General features: G+C 41.7%; 1 protein-coding gene across 1 annotated transcript in view; it reads right to left on the bottom strand.

Moving 5' to 3' along the window:
* The window catches only part of GALNT5 (polypeptide N-acetylgalactosaminyltransferase 5), a 51,456-nt gene that overhangs the window by 22,785 nt on the left and 13,206 nt on the right, over positions 1–15,465 (bottom strand). The window contains exon 2 of the mRNA XM_056535801.1: positions 986–1,152. Coding sequence (XP_056391776.1) covers positions 986–1,152 — 167 coding nt within the window. The remainder of the gene's footprint in view (positions 1–985; positions 1,153–15,465) is intronic.

Raw genomic sequence — 15,465 nt, 5'->3', positions numbered from 1 at the left:
CAAAGTATTGAGATGAACTTTTGTTATTGACCAAATACTTATTTTCCAACATTGTCTGATTTTTAAAGAATTTATTTTCAGACAATGTGATTTTATGGATTTTTATTCTCATTCTGTCTCTCAAAGTGGAGGTATACCTATGATGAAAATGACAGCCCTCTCATCTTTTTAAGTGGGAGAACTTGCACAATGGGTGACTGACTAAATACTTTTTTGCCACACTGTATATAGTCCAACATGCTTGGGGTTTGGGGCAGCTGCTGAACCACAGGCTGTATGAGAGCATGCTGGGAGTTGTAGTTAGTAACTAACTGTAACTCCGGAATATAATTTTAAAAAAAAAGCGATCAAAAAGTCAAATCAAAACAAAAATGGTACTATTAAAACTACAGATCGGGGTGCAAAAAATAAGCCCACATACAGGCCCATGTAAGGAGCAATAATAAAGTTATAGGGGTCAGAATAGGACAAAATTACCCCCGCGTATGTGATGTTACGCATACATAATTAATTATATATATTTTTTTCTATTTTATGTATATATTTATTTCATGTATATATGACAAAACTATAGAAATATCTTTATTATATTGTTCTGTCACTATCAGTTTATCTGTACACCATTCATCCCTGCCCCTGCAGACGCAATCTGTTACATATTACTCCCGGAGTTCCTTTTCTTATGTAGATCACTAGAACAGGAAAGGAATATATATCTATCTGTCAGCTATCCATATACTATCCACGTGTTTCCCGTCTGCTCCCTAATACATACAATCTGTTACTAACTGCACCGACTGGGAATTCCTTCTCTTATGTTGACCTTTGAAGTCAACGGAAATAAGTATTTACTGTGGCTGGGACCTGAAGGCATCCTGGGTTACATTAAGGTGGCATTCTGGATGGTGATGGTTTTGGAGGGTAACAGGGTGGCCAAAATTGGAGTTGTGCTATCTCTCCAGCAGAGCCCACCCCATGATCTGACCTTTTGTGCTGAAGTCGTCTACGAGAATAATCTCTTTGATGAGATGAGGTGGAGATCGGTTCAGGACACTGAAGACTGAGCGCAGGAGGGTAGACCACACCTCGTCCACAAAACACATGATAATACTGGTGTTGGGAAGATCGTCGTGGACCATCTGATCTGAGCACCTAGGAGGAAAACATGAAAACACCATTAGATTTTACTCACAGTGCTCTAGATATACTGCAGACATACAGTATTTATGATAAGATTATTACACTGGGATATATGGCAAAGGGGTATGCAAAGGTGGGGAGCACAGCTCGGGGAAGGAACGTGCACAACATAATGTATCTATCTGGTTGTCCGTTTGTCTGTCTATCAAGATAAAGTAGATTGTGATCAGATCTGGGACACTGGCACCCACACATTATCAATTGGTTGAGTAGTGCTGCATTACACCTTGTTTTTGTTATAAATCTACATGGCTCAAAAAAATAAAGGGAACACTAAGATAACACATCCTAGATCTGAATGAATGAACTAATAGTATGAAATACTTTCGTCTTTACATAGTTGAATGTGCTGACAACAAAATTACACAAAAATTATCACTAGAAATCAAATTTATCAACCCATGGAGGTCTGGATATGGAGTCACACTCAAAATCATAGTGGTAAACCCCACTACAGGCTGATCCAACTTCATGTAATGTCCTTACAACAAGTCACAATGAGGCTCAGTAGTGTGTGTGGCCTCCACGTGCTCGTATGACCTCCCTACAATGCCTGAGCATGCTCCTGATGAGGTGGCGGATGGTCTCCTGAGGGATGTCCTCCCAGACCTGGACTAAAGCATCCGCCAACTCCTGGACAGTCTGTGGTGCAACGTGGCGTTGGTGGATGGAGCGAGACATGATGTCCCAGATGTGCTCAATCGGATTCAGGTCTGGGGAACGGGCGGGCCAGTCCATAGCACCAATGCCTTCCTCTTGCAGGAACTGCTGACACACTCCAGCCACATGAGGTCTAGCATTGTCTTGCATTAGGAGGAACCCAGGGCCAACCGCACCAGCATATGGTCCCACTAGGGGTCTTTGGATCTCATCCCGGTACCTGATGGCAGTCAGGCTACCTCTGGCAAGCACATGGAGGGCTATGCGGCCCCCCAAAGAAATTCCCCCCCCCCCCACACCATTACTGACCCACCCCCAAACCAGTCATGCTGGAGGATGTTGCAGGCAGCAGAACTTTCTCCACGGCGTCTGCAGACTCTGTCATGTCAGTCACATGTGCTTAGTGTAAACCTGTTTTCATCTGTGAAGAGCACAGGGAGCCAGTGGCGAATTTGCCAATCTTGGTGTTCTCTGCCAAATGCCAAATGTCATGCATACCACCCTCATGGAGTCTGTTTCTGACCGTTTGAGTGGACACATGCACATTTATGGCCTGCTGGAGGTCATTTTTCAGGGCTCTGGCATTACTCCTCCTGCTTCTCCTTGCTCAAAGGCGGAGGTAATGGTCCTGCTGCTGGGTTGTTGCCCTCCTACGGCCTCCTCCACGTCTCCTGATGTACTGGCCTGTCTCCTCGTAGCGCCTCCATGCTCTGGACACTATGCTGACAGACACAGCAAACCTTCTTGCCACAGCTCACATTGATGTGCCATCCTGGATGAGCTGCACTATCTGGGCCACTTGTGTGGGTTGTAGACTCTGTCTCATGCTACCACTAGAGTGAAAGCACCGCCAGCATTCAAAAGTGAACAAAACATCAGTCAGGAAGAATAAGAACTGAGAAGTGGTCTGTGGTTACCACCTGCAGAACCACTCCTTTATTGGGGGTGTTTTGCTAATAGCCTATAATTTCCACCTGTTGTCTGCTCCATTTGCACAACAGCATGTGAAATTGATTGTCAATCAGTGTTGCTTCCTGATTGGACAGTGTGATTGACTTGGAGTTACATTGTGTTGTTTAAGTGTTCCCTTTATATTTTTGAGGAGTCTATCTATTTAATATCTATCTATCTCATATCTATCTATCTATTGGGTATCTATTTAATATCTATCTATCTATTTAATGTCTATCTATCTATCTATTTAATATCTGTCTATTTATCTATCTATCTCATATCTATCTATCTCATATCTATCTATCATTCTCCTATCTATCTATCTATCTATCTATCTATCTATCTATCTATCTATCTATCTATCTCATTCATATCTATCTATCTATCTAACTATCTATCCATCCATCCATCTAACATATGTTAACCATTTATCTATGGCATTTATCTATTTTGAACTAAAAGGAGAACATCAGCCCTAGTGGCTTGGAACAGAGGCCCAAATTCACCCACCTTGATTTTCTGTCATTTGGGCCCACATTTAGTTGAACTTTGGCCTGTCTCTCCTCAGTGTGGCACAATTTTGTCAAGAAACCATTATGAGGGAGATTTATCAAAACCTGTCCAGAAGAAAAGTAGACCAGTTGCCCATAGCAACCAATCAGATCTCTTCTTTCATTTTTGAAAAGGCTTCTGAAAAATGAAAGAAGCGATCTGATTGGTTGCTATGGGCAACTTAAACACTCTTCCTCTACACAGGTTGTGATAAATCTACCCCCTAGTCTTGTGAGAGAAGGAGCATAGCCAGAAATACCACATGCTGTGCCAAGATGCTCCAACACTGAGGTGCAGCTTACGTGAAGATAACCTCAAGTTGGCATAGAAGTCAGACAGGACTAAAACTGGGACTAGACAGGTTGCACCTATTGTAATACCCTTAGCCACTGTGACATATTTGCCTCATTCTTAAGATGCCCATACACCTTATAATAAATTGAGTTTGGGTGACTCTCTAAAGCGGCCTCCCTACTCTCCACCAGCAGGTGATTTTAGTAGAGAAACAGGTCGGGCATGATAGATATACGATGGATGTCTGCCCCTATGGCAGTGTTTCCCAATCAGGGTGCCTCCAGCTGTTGCAAAACTACAACTCCTAGCATGCCCGGACAGCCAACGGCTGTCCGGGCATGCTGGGAGTTGTAGTTTTGCAACAGCTGGAGGCACCCTGGTTGGAAAACACTGCCCTATGGTGTAAAACCATACTGTACTTAGTGATACCAGTACCAACAGGGACTCCAATTACAGTACAACCAGAGAATAGCTCTACGTTACAGTTATATATACTATAGGAGTTTCCCGGCATAACAAGGTGGAACTGGTTGTGTCAACTGGGGCCGCCCCGCTTACAATATTTGCCAAGCTGGGCACCCATATGGGGCCCTTGATACCCCTTGATAAAGCCATACATGGTGAAACATGTCAGGAAGGACTTCTGATTATGATGTCTTAAATTGCGCACCATTCTGTGTCCCTGTTATGAAAAACTGCAATAATTATAGGAGTTTCCCAGCACAACAAGGTGGAACTGGTTGTGTCATTTCACCCCGGTCATGGTGACATCATACTGTACGTTCTGGTTGATAAGGATGCCTCTTGGCTCAGGTATAGTAATTACACTGACATATTTGCACCTGTACGTGGCAAAGAACCCGGCGCACAATGAGTCACAATAGGAAATACTTCTATAATTATCCGGGTCAGAGTAATGAAAAGAAACCACATATCATACCATGCGATAAGATAATAGTGTATAATGCACGTACGCACATGTAGTGTGTATACTGAACTGGTGTTCCAGAGCCCGTTTTATAAATTAGCGCAACTTGTGATATCCTTATGGTTTTATGGTACATAGGACTGCATATAAATGATTTATCAATCAGCCTCAAACCCTAATTGTCTGTTTTTCCCATAACAACCGATCACAGCTCAACATTCATAACTTAAAGGGGTACTCCGGCACTAAGACATCTTATAACCTATCCAAAGGATAGGGGATAAGATGTCTGATCGCGGGGGTCCTGCCGCTGGGGACCCCCACAATCTAGCATGCAGCACCCACCTGTTAGCACTGCAGGAAGCACTGGAGGCTCCAAGTCTTATGCCTCCCGACCACGGGGACGGAGTATCATGACTTCATGACTCCGCCCCCGTGTGACGTCACACCCTGCCCTCTCAGTACAAGTCTATGGGAGGGGGCGTAACTAGATTGGGGGGGTCCCCAGCGACGGGACCCCCACGATCAGACATCTTATCCCCTATCCTTTGGATAGGGGATAAGATGTCTTAGTGCCAGAGTACCCCTTTAACAATCTCTTGTAAAGTGAAAGTTGAGCTGTGATTGGTTATATGGGAAAAACCAGACAATTGGGGTTTTAGGCTTATTGATAAATCAGGGCCATTATCTTAACCTATAGGGGAAAATTTACCATTCCGTGTGGCAGTGGAGCGTGGAAAAATTTTGCAAACGTTTTAGCGCAAGCTATGTGTTGCACAAATTTTGTATGCAGAAAGTGGTATTTTGTGCGAAATTTTTTGTGCAACACTGGGCTTGCGCATACAATTTGTGCATTATTGCCACTCTACGCTGGCGCAAGGAGTGATAAATTCCGCCCATAAAGTTCTGTATTATAAAATATGCCCTATAGTCTATCAGCCTTGTAATTGTAATTCTCTATCAATTTTAATTTTTAAATGGGCACTGTCAGATTTAAATACTTTTTATATGTTGCACATCTTGGCAAAACATTAACCTTTCTAATATACTTCATAAGAAAATATTATTTCCTTTTTTTATAGAAATCATTGCTTATAAAAAAAAAAAGACCACTAGGGGTCCTCATACCATCCAGAACATAATCGTGTCTGGCTGCAGCATCAACTTTGTCCTAGCTGAAGCACAGGCTGGGACAATGTCCAAGAAGTGTGGGTGGGACTAGCACCCATCTGTGTCCTATCAGACTACAGCATGAAAACATAGAGGAGGGGGTTACAGAGCAGCCTGCAATTATTAGATGAAGATACCCAGCACAGACTCAGGGAGGAAGATGAGCCATGCAGAGCGTGGACACGCCCCCTCAAAACTAAAGGATGAGCAACAGATAGAAGGTATTTGTGAGAGAAATATAGTTGCTAGACATACGAAGATTATATGTACATAATCAGGATTAGTTACTGAGTAACATATAACACTGTACAGGGCTTAAAGGGGAATGCAATTACTGTTTAACCAGGCATGATGCCATATATAGTGAGTGGCTGCACCAGACACAACCCTACTTGTCACTGTCAGACAGCTGATCAGTGTACACGAGCAGTAATCCATATTCTTTACAGTGTGCAATGCTGCTTGCAATATTTGCCAAGCTGGGCGCCCATATGGGGCCTTTAGCCAGAAAACCCCTTGATAAAGCCATACATGGTGAAACATGTCGGGAAGGACTTCTGATTATGATGTTTTAGATTGCGCACCATTCTGTGTTCTTGTTATGGAAGACTGCAATAATTAATTGAGGTAAACCTAAAATAATAAATGCTCCCATGCAATGAGCTCTGCAGAGCTACCTGGGAGAGACAATAAGAGTGAAATAAATATGTCTTGTATTATACTGTATTTGTGGCTTGGAAATTTGTGGTGCAGCACGATACTGCTTCATGTGAACACAGCCTCATTCCTTAGGGCAGCAGCTGTAGCCCAGTAGTTTAAAGGGGTTATCCAGGAAAAACTTTTTTTTTATATATCAACTGGCTCCAGAAAGTTAAACAGATTTGTAAATTACTTCTATTAAAAAATCTTAATCCTTTCAGTACTTATGAGCTTCTGAAGTTTAGGTTGTTCCTTTCTGTATAAGTGCTCTCTGATGACACGTGTCTCAGGAAACGCCCAGTTTAGAAGCAAATCCCCATAGCAAACCTCTTCTAAACTGGGCGGTTCCCGAGACACGTGTCATCAGAGATTACTTAGACAGAAAAGAACAACCTAAACTTCAGAAGCTCATAAGTACTGAAAGGATTAAGATTTTATGCAGCCATCCCATCCGCCATTCCACCAGACGCCGAGAGATCCTCCACAAGGCTTTCCTTTGTTTCCGGAGCAAGATCCATCTATCTCCGAGTGTACCTCCATCCCCGGAGCCACTCCGTGACTTCTCCTCGGCCTGTGGCATCCGGGCCCGTCACCGTAAGCGCATACTAGCGCTGGACACAGCCTCTACAACACCTATCTCTCGGACGTCCAGCCAAAAAATCACCTTTAGGAGTTGGTAATTATACAACTTTGTGAACTGTTCTAAACCATATGAGAACGGAGTGTACCTTATAAAAGTATATTATGTCGGTTTGCACAATATTCGGATAGCGGTAGAATACAATGTACATGCCATTTTTTAAAACATTTTTTAAATATTCTTTGTATTTCAATACCATACCTCCCCACAAGGGCCCTGTGGTAGGAGGCATTTATGTATTAGATTTGCATCATTTATTTTATGTCTCATTTGTAATATTTTATATTAAATTTGTACATCATTTAAAGTGAAGCACAGTCCGACTTTATTTTTCTGTAATTTCATCATCATGTACCATTTTATGGTATTAGTCTAGAGGCATTTGGTACCCCCCTTTTTCTCCTTATATATTATTTTGTACTGGTATTTTTTTGGTGTAAATACTTTCCATTTAGCCTCCACTAATTTATATTGTGAGCTGCACATACCCCAATTCCTTTTTAATTTACAAATCTGTTTAACTTTCTGGAGCCAGTTGATATATAAAAAAAAGTTTTTTCCAGGATAACCCCTTTAAAGTGGAAGATCTGAGTATAAAAATCTGTGTGTAGCTTCGGTTTTACAGACTTTGGATAAAGACAACAAAGACTTTGGGAATTAAGTAACTAAATGACAAATTTCCGAGGCTGGTAAAGAATTAGGGCTCTGTTCTTTGGTTCAGATCTTTCATTCTTCCAACGCTGCTTTACAATGTTTCTTTTAGATAAAAGGCGGCTTGGGTTTCAATTCATTGTATCTGAAGCAACAGTTTTCATGTGACTTCTCTGGCTTCCATGTATTTGACTGCGCAATTTCTCATCACGGATTCCTACTATGATTACTAAAACGTATTTAGGAAGACAAGATATGCAAAGCAGCTTAATCACACTTCCTCTTTAGGGTACGTTCACACGGGAGGATTTCTTTGTGGGTTTTCCGCTGCGTATTTGAAAGTGGGCGGGCTCTTCTCAGCTGTCCGCAGCAGATTTTCCGCGGCAGAATTTACGCTGCGGAAAATCCGCCGCAAGCCCCATTGAAGTCAGTGGGGACTGCGGTGGATTTTCCGCAGTGTAAATTCCGCTGCGGAAAATCCGCTGCAGACAGCCGAGAAGAGCCCGACCACTTTTAAATACGCAGCGGAAAACCCGCAAAAAAATCCGCCCGTGTGAACAAACCCTTAGGTAGATTTTCCTAAACATAAGTGTTTCACTCCAACTCCAGAGATTTAGAAACTGACTGGGGATTTAAAGGGGTACTCCGCTGCCCTGCTTCGGAAGCTCCGCTCCCCCGCGTCCGGAAGTTTATTGTTCCGAACGCTGCGTGCGGGCTTCCGTGTTGAGGGCCGCCCCTCGTGACGTCAGGCGGACCCTCATGATGTCACGCCTGCCCCCTTAACGAAAGTCTATGGGAAGGGGGCGCGACGGCCGTCGCGCCCTCCTTCCCATAGACTTTCGTTGAGGGGGCGGGCGTGACGTCACGAGGGGCGGCCCTGAACACGGAAGCCCGCACGCAGCGTTCAGAACAATAAACTTCCGGACGCTGGGGAGCGGAGCTTCCGAAGCAGGGCAGCGGAGTACCCCTTTAAGCCGAGTTAGAGATCTCCCCAGAAGGCAAGGAGGTTAGGGTTATCTGCAGACAGCTGTCTTCGAGTGATTGCCCAAAATCAGTACATGCAGGGTGTGCTGGCTTGGCTGGTGAGAGACCTGTTAATGTGGGTCAAGGGGGTAAGATTTCTCCTTGAGAAGAACACCATAACTGTGTGGAGATTTATAGGCGATTAGCACTACAGTGGGAATTCTAGGAGGAAAAGATAGGCAAAGCAGCTCAATTACACCACCTTTCAGGCAGCTTTTTCCAAATGAAATGTAATATCTAAATATATAGGCCCAAGTCTCATTAGTTAAACCCATTTAAGATGGAAAAATGTAGTCTAGCCATGCCACCTCACCGATACCTCATACTGATGATCACTGGGCTCCGTTCATCTCCACTTCCCGAGCATGACTCAACACAAAGCCTGGCCAGCCAATAACTGGCAGCACTGGTGACCCACTTCAACTAATAACTGGCTTAGAATGCTTTTTTTTATCCCTTACAATGTGTCGACATGGGACCTGGATGATCAGCAGAACAGCAGCAGGAGATTGTGTGGGGACACGGGGTGCCTATATACGGTCTGAGGTGGAGACAGCTTCTCCTGGGCCAGACACGGGGAGTAATAATCACACCGACGTCGGGATACGGATAACTGCTTTTTACCGAGCAGGTGTAGATGGTACTACACACAGTACGGAGCAGCGTAGAAGGGATGCCATGTAACCTTTGGGAGCCCTGTTGCCTTGCTGGGACTTATGGTGATTTTCACCCACTTAAGATATATAGACTTGAGATTTGAGACTGGAAGATTTCCCACGTTCACTAGGGTTCTGACAAGGTTCAATTACTATCACCACCAGGGCTTGACTCGCCGCTGTACGGGGGAGCTCTTGTAGAATGGCAGGGCTGACTTGATTCATAGATTTTCTCAGGCTTCCCTCAGTATTCACCACACACAACTTCCTCCTCCTTTCCACACTGTAGCTCAGCACACAACAAACCGGGGCAACTCCGCCCCCTACACTATATACATAAGAATTTAGGGGTTCCCATTGGGCAGACAGGGTCACCTGATAATCACTGCATCAATCTACCTTAAAGGTACAGTACATAAATAACAATATACAATAAACATGTTTTCAGCAATCAGAGGAATGCTGTCACTGCTTAGTTTGGAGGTCATCAGAGATATAAGGATTTCCAAGGCTATAGGCATAAAGCTTGGATGAACATTAAAGGGGTATTCCAGGATCTTTTTTTATTTGACTATGCTACAGGGGCTGTAAAGTTAGTGTAGTTAATAATATAGTGTCGGTACCTGTGTGTGACAGTTTTCTCACAATTCTTCTGTGATTATCGCCCCAATATTTATTTTTAACAGCATACAATATGACTGTTGTCTCAGATTTTTCCCAGGTTGCAATACAGCCGAGACCTGACTCACTAGTCAGCTGATGACAGGGAGGGATGACCAGCCACAGCAATGTCTTGTCTCCGCTGGTAAGGCTTCACTGGGTATGGCAGAGTTGGTCATTAATTGCACTCGTCCAGAAAGGTGGGGACCAGAGAGCAACGAGGACAGGTAAGTAGATGAGGCCCTGAACAGGAGATTATGGGAGACCAACCTCTGGGACCCTCCACGATCAAACACTTATCGCCTATGCTGTAAATATGGGATAAGTGTCTGATAAGTTCAGTTTCCTGGACTACCCCTTTAAGACTGTATTGATGTGACGCATTTTTACAATACGTCAAAACAATATGTCAAGTTCCATACAACACTTATTCAATGAATGTCTATTTAATATGGTAGTAAGACAAGCTCATAAAAGCCGGGAATGAGACGCGCCAATCTTTGCCCTCATTTTCACTGCCAAATTATCTTGCACCTAAGTCATCAGAGATAGACAGGCTGAGCAGCTTCCAGCTCTACATAATGAAGGGAAGTGTAAGTTGTCTTCTCTGTTTTTTATCTATACGTTAAAGGGGTACTCCGGTGAAAACCTTTTTTCTTTTAAATCAACTGGTGGCAGAAAGTTAAACATATTTTTAAATTACTTCTATTAAAAAAAAATCTTAATCCTTCCTGTACTTATTAGCTTCTGAATACTACAGAGGAAATTCTTTTCTTTTTGGAATACTCTCTGATGACATCACGACCACAGTTCTCTCTGCTGGCGTTATTATAATAATAATAACGCTTTATTTATTGTTGTCCTTAGTGGGATATGAACCCAAGTCCCCATGCTGCCCTTAGTATACATCTGCTATGCATGGTTGCTAAAATGGACAGAGATGTCAGCAGAGTGCACTGTGCTCGTGATGTCATCAGTGTTCAAAAAGAAAGGAATTTCCTCTGTAGCATTCAGCAGCTAATAAGTACTGGAAGGATTAAGATTTTTTAATAGAAGTAATTTACAAATATGTTTAACTTTCTGCCACCAGTTGATTTAAAAGAAAAAAGGTTTTCACCGGAGTACCCCTTTAAGTTGTGAATAAGAGTTTTGCCAGATAAGGCTGGGTTTACACCACGTTTTTCAAATACGGTTACCGTATACAGTTTTCCGCTAAAAAACGTATGGCAAAAACCGTATGCAACCGTATGACTCCAAATTAAAACGTATACAGTTTTTCCCCGTATACGGTTCCAAAACGTATGCACGGTTCTATCCGTTTGCATCAGTTTTTTCCAACGGTTTTGCTATTTTGTTGGAGGGGGGATGTCTGGGAGGAATTCTAGAAAGGTCTGCGTATGTGTCAACTTCAAAAACGGATTAGAAAAACCGTGTGCAACCTTATTCTGAAATTCTGTGTACGGTTCTCATAGACAACAATGTTAAAAGAACCGCATACGGTTCGCATACGGTTTTCCAACCGGAGGCAAAAACTTGGTCGACAGCGTTTTTGCCTACGGTTGAAAAATCGGCAAAACTGTATCCGAGGCAAAACGGATGCAACCGTACACAACATTTGGAATACGGTTTACAATGCATTCTCTATGCATACGGTTTCGGATACGGTCGTATACGTTTTTTTGCAGAAAACCGTATACGGTAACCGTATTTTAAAAACGTGGTGTGAACCCAGCCTAATATGTGCAGCACCAGAGAAATGATGGAAGTATGCATGGAAAGGTGTGAGAAACCTTGTAAATAAAATGATTTACATGACGGTAATTCAAGAAGACTGGGTATGAAACATGAAAAAGTATCAAATTTATATCTTATTTAGAAGTGGTCTCCGAACTGTGGCCCTTCAGATGTTGCAAGACTACAACTTCCAGCATGCCCGGACAGCCAACGGCTGTCCGGGCATGCTGGGAGTTGTAGTCTTGTAACATCTGAAGGTCCAAAGTTTGTAGGCCACTGTCATACTGCTTTAAAGGGTACCTCTCATCAAAAAAACTTTTGATATATTATAGATTAATGTATGCAGAATAACTTTACAATTGCATGTTATTAAAAAATATGCTTCTTTCTATTTAATTTTCCACTTTGAAGAAATGACCACTAGGGGTCTCCCTACCAGTCCTGGCAGCAAGCATTTCAGACTCATGCTGGAGTCCTAAACACTACGAGCTGCCAGTCTGCTTTGTTCACAAAGGAGAACACTCAGAGCTGCCAGCCTGCTTTGTTCACAGCCTGTTTGGCTGTGAACAAAGCAGGCTGGCAGCTCTGAGTGTTTAGGACTCCAGCATGAGTCAGAAATGCTTGCTGACAGGACTGATCGGGAAAAATACAATAGAAAGAAGCATATTTTTCATTAACATGCTATTGGAAAGTTATTCAACATTCATTAATCTAAAATATATCAAAAGTTTATTTGATGAGAGGTACCCTTTAAGTGATTGTCCGTAGCATTCTTGAAGGGGTACTCTGGTGCCAGAAAGTTAAACAGATTTATAAATTACTTCTATTTAAAATCTTAATCTTTCCAGTACTTATGAGCTAATGTATGCTCCGGAGGAAGTTGTGTAGTTGATTCCAGTCTGACCACAGTGCTCTCTGCTGACACCTCTGTCTGTGTCAGGAACTGTCTAGAGCAGAGGGATTTGCTATGGGGATTTGTTCCTGCTCAGAACATTTAACTTATTACCTTAAAAAAAAGATTTTTTAAAGCAGTCCAATAATAGAAAAGCATATAAATTGGGAATCATTTTAATAATAATACTGACCCACTGAATAAAGATACCATATCAGTTGTACCGTAAAGTGCACTGCATCAAAATTTTTGGTTGCGCTGTACATTTTATGGTAAAATGAAAGATGTCAATACAAAGTACAATCGTTCCTGCAAAAAAAAAAAAAAAGCCCTTATATGGATCTGTGGATGGAAAAATAAAAGTGTAATGCCCCTTAAAAGGCAAGAAGTATATAACAAAAAATGCCAAAATGAAAATTGGCTGTGTCCATAAAGGGGTACTCTGGTGGAAAACATTTTTTTTTTTTTACAAATCAACTGGTGCCATAAAGTTAAACAGATTTGTAAATTACTTCTATTTAAAAAAAAAAAAAAAGATCCTTCCAGTACTTATCAGCTTCTATATACAACAGAGGAAGTTGTATAGTTCTCTTCTGTCTGACCACAGTGCTCTGTGCTGACACCTCTGTCCATGTCAGGAACTGTCCAGAGTAAGAGAGATTTTCTATGGGATTTGCTCCTGCTCTGGACAGTTCCTGACATGGACAGAGGTGTCAGCAGAGAGCACTGTGGTCAGACTGGAAAGAACAACTCAACTTCCTCTGTAGTATACAGCACCTGATAAGTACTAGAAGGATTAATATTTTTTAATAGAAGTAATTTACAAATCTGTTTAACTTTCTGGAGCCAGTTGATATGAAAAAAAAAATACTTTGCAGTTTGGCGGTATTTCACGCACCAGGACGTACATTTATGTCCTGTGTATGACCGCGAGCATCGGAACGGTGCTCACGTCATACACGGCAGGTTCCGGCTGCTATCAGCAGCCGGGGACCCGCCCGTAATGGCCAACATCCGTGATCACGCGGATGTCCACCATTAACCCCTCAGATGCCGTGATCAATACAGATCACGGCATCTGCGGCAGTGCGGAACTTTAAATGGATGATCGGATTGCCCGCAGCGCTGCCGCGGCGATCCAATCATCCAGCATGGCGGCCGGAGGTCCCCTTACCTAGCTCCGGACGTCTCCCGTGGTCTTCTGCTCTGTTCTGAGATCAAGCAGACCAGAGCAGAAGATCACTGATAATACTGTCCTATGCACATATAATGTCCTATGCATAGCACTGAACAGTATTAGCAATGAAATAAATGCTATAGATAGTCCCCTATGGGGACATAAAAAGCGTTAAATTTTTTTTAAATGTAAAAATAAAAAGTAAAAAAAGTTAAAAATCCCAACCCCAATAAAAATGAAAATTGTCAGTTTTTCCCATTTTACCCCCAAAAAGCGTAATTTTTTTATATAAACATATTTGGTATCGCCGCGTGCGTAAATGTCCGAACTATCAAAATATAATGTTAATGATCCCGTAAGGTGAATAGCCTAAACGTAAAAAATAAAAAAAAGTCCAAAAATGCCGCTTTTTTGTAACATTTTATTTAAAAAAATTAACAAAAAATGATCTAAAAATTTGATATATGCAAATGTGGTATCGATAAAAAGTACAGATGATGGCGCAGAGAATTAGCCCCCATACCGCCCTATATACAAAAAAATGAAAAAGTTATAGGTGGTCAAAATAGGGCGATTTTAGATTACTGATTTTGTACAAAAAGTTTTAGATTTTTTTTAAGCAGTACAAAAATATGAAAGTATCTAGCCATGGGTATCATTTTAATCGTATTGATCCGCAGAATAAAGAACACATGTAATTCTTACCATTAAGTGTACAATGTGAAAACAAAACCCTCCAAAATGTGAAAAATTGTGGTTTTCATAAAAATGTCCTCCCTAAAAAAAATATTTGGGGGTTCACCTTACATTTTATGGGGTTTCATTACAAAGTAAAATTGTTCATGCAAAAAACAAGCCCTTATATGGGTCTGTAGATGGAAATAGAAAAGAGTTATGGATTTTAGAAGGCAAGGAGGAAAAAACAAAAACGCAAAAATAAAATTGGCCTGGTCCTTAAGGTTAAAATGGGCTTGGTCCTTAAGGGTTAAACAACCTGCAGAGGCTATTGGAGGTCTGAGTGAGCTATGTAAATACAGATATTCAAGGACAGCACACAGTTTTATACGAATGGCTATTTACTCTATGTTTTTCCCACACGCTGTGCAATATGTGTGGAAGCTGCCTCTATACACCTAAATTATATTCAGAAGTCTATAAACAGCACAAACTTGTAAAAAAAAAAAAAAAGAAAAAAGAAAAAAAGAAAAAAAAGCCTGCCCTGAAAGCAAACACAATGCATCTCTACAATGCGACAATGCAAATGCAACTAGTTAAGCAACCAGAGAAGCTCGTAAAACAAGAAAAACAACCACAAAAAGGCCTCTGCTGAGCTGGAGGAGGGCGGAAATGCTTAAAAAAGGATTATGAGTAAATATAGAGTTAATTTAAGCAGTAAATGCTAATACAGTACACCGCCATAAAAAAATCACATAATATACATAACAGTCGTACGGCTGGAGAGAGTTTTTTTTTTTTTTTTTTTTTTCGAGAATTGTTAATGATCTGACCAGAAAGGACAATAAATAACAATAATTATTATGTCTATGTTATTATGTGACAGCCATGATTGATTCC

The sequence above is a fragment of the Hyla sarda genome, chromosome 8 (assembly GCF_029499605.1).
Source record: "Hyla sarda isolate aHylSar1 chromosome 8, aHylSar1.hap1, whole genome shotgun sequence".
Taxonomy (NCBI): Eukaryota; Metazoa; Chordata; class Amphibia; order Anura; family Hylidae; genus Hyla; species Hyla sarda.
The sequence above is the reverse complement of the archived record's forward strand: the minus strand, read 5'-3'. Positions and strand labels throughout refer to the sequence as shown.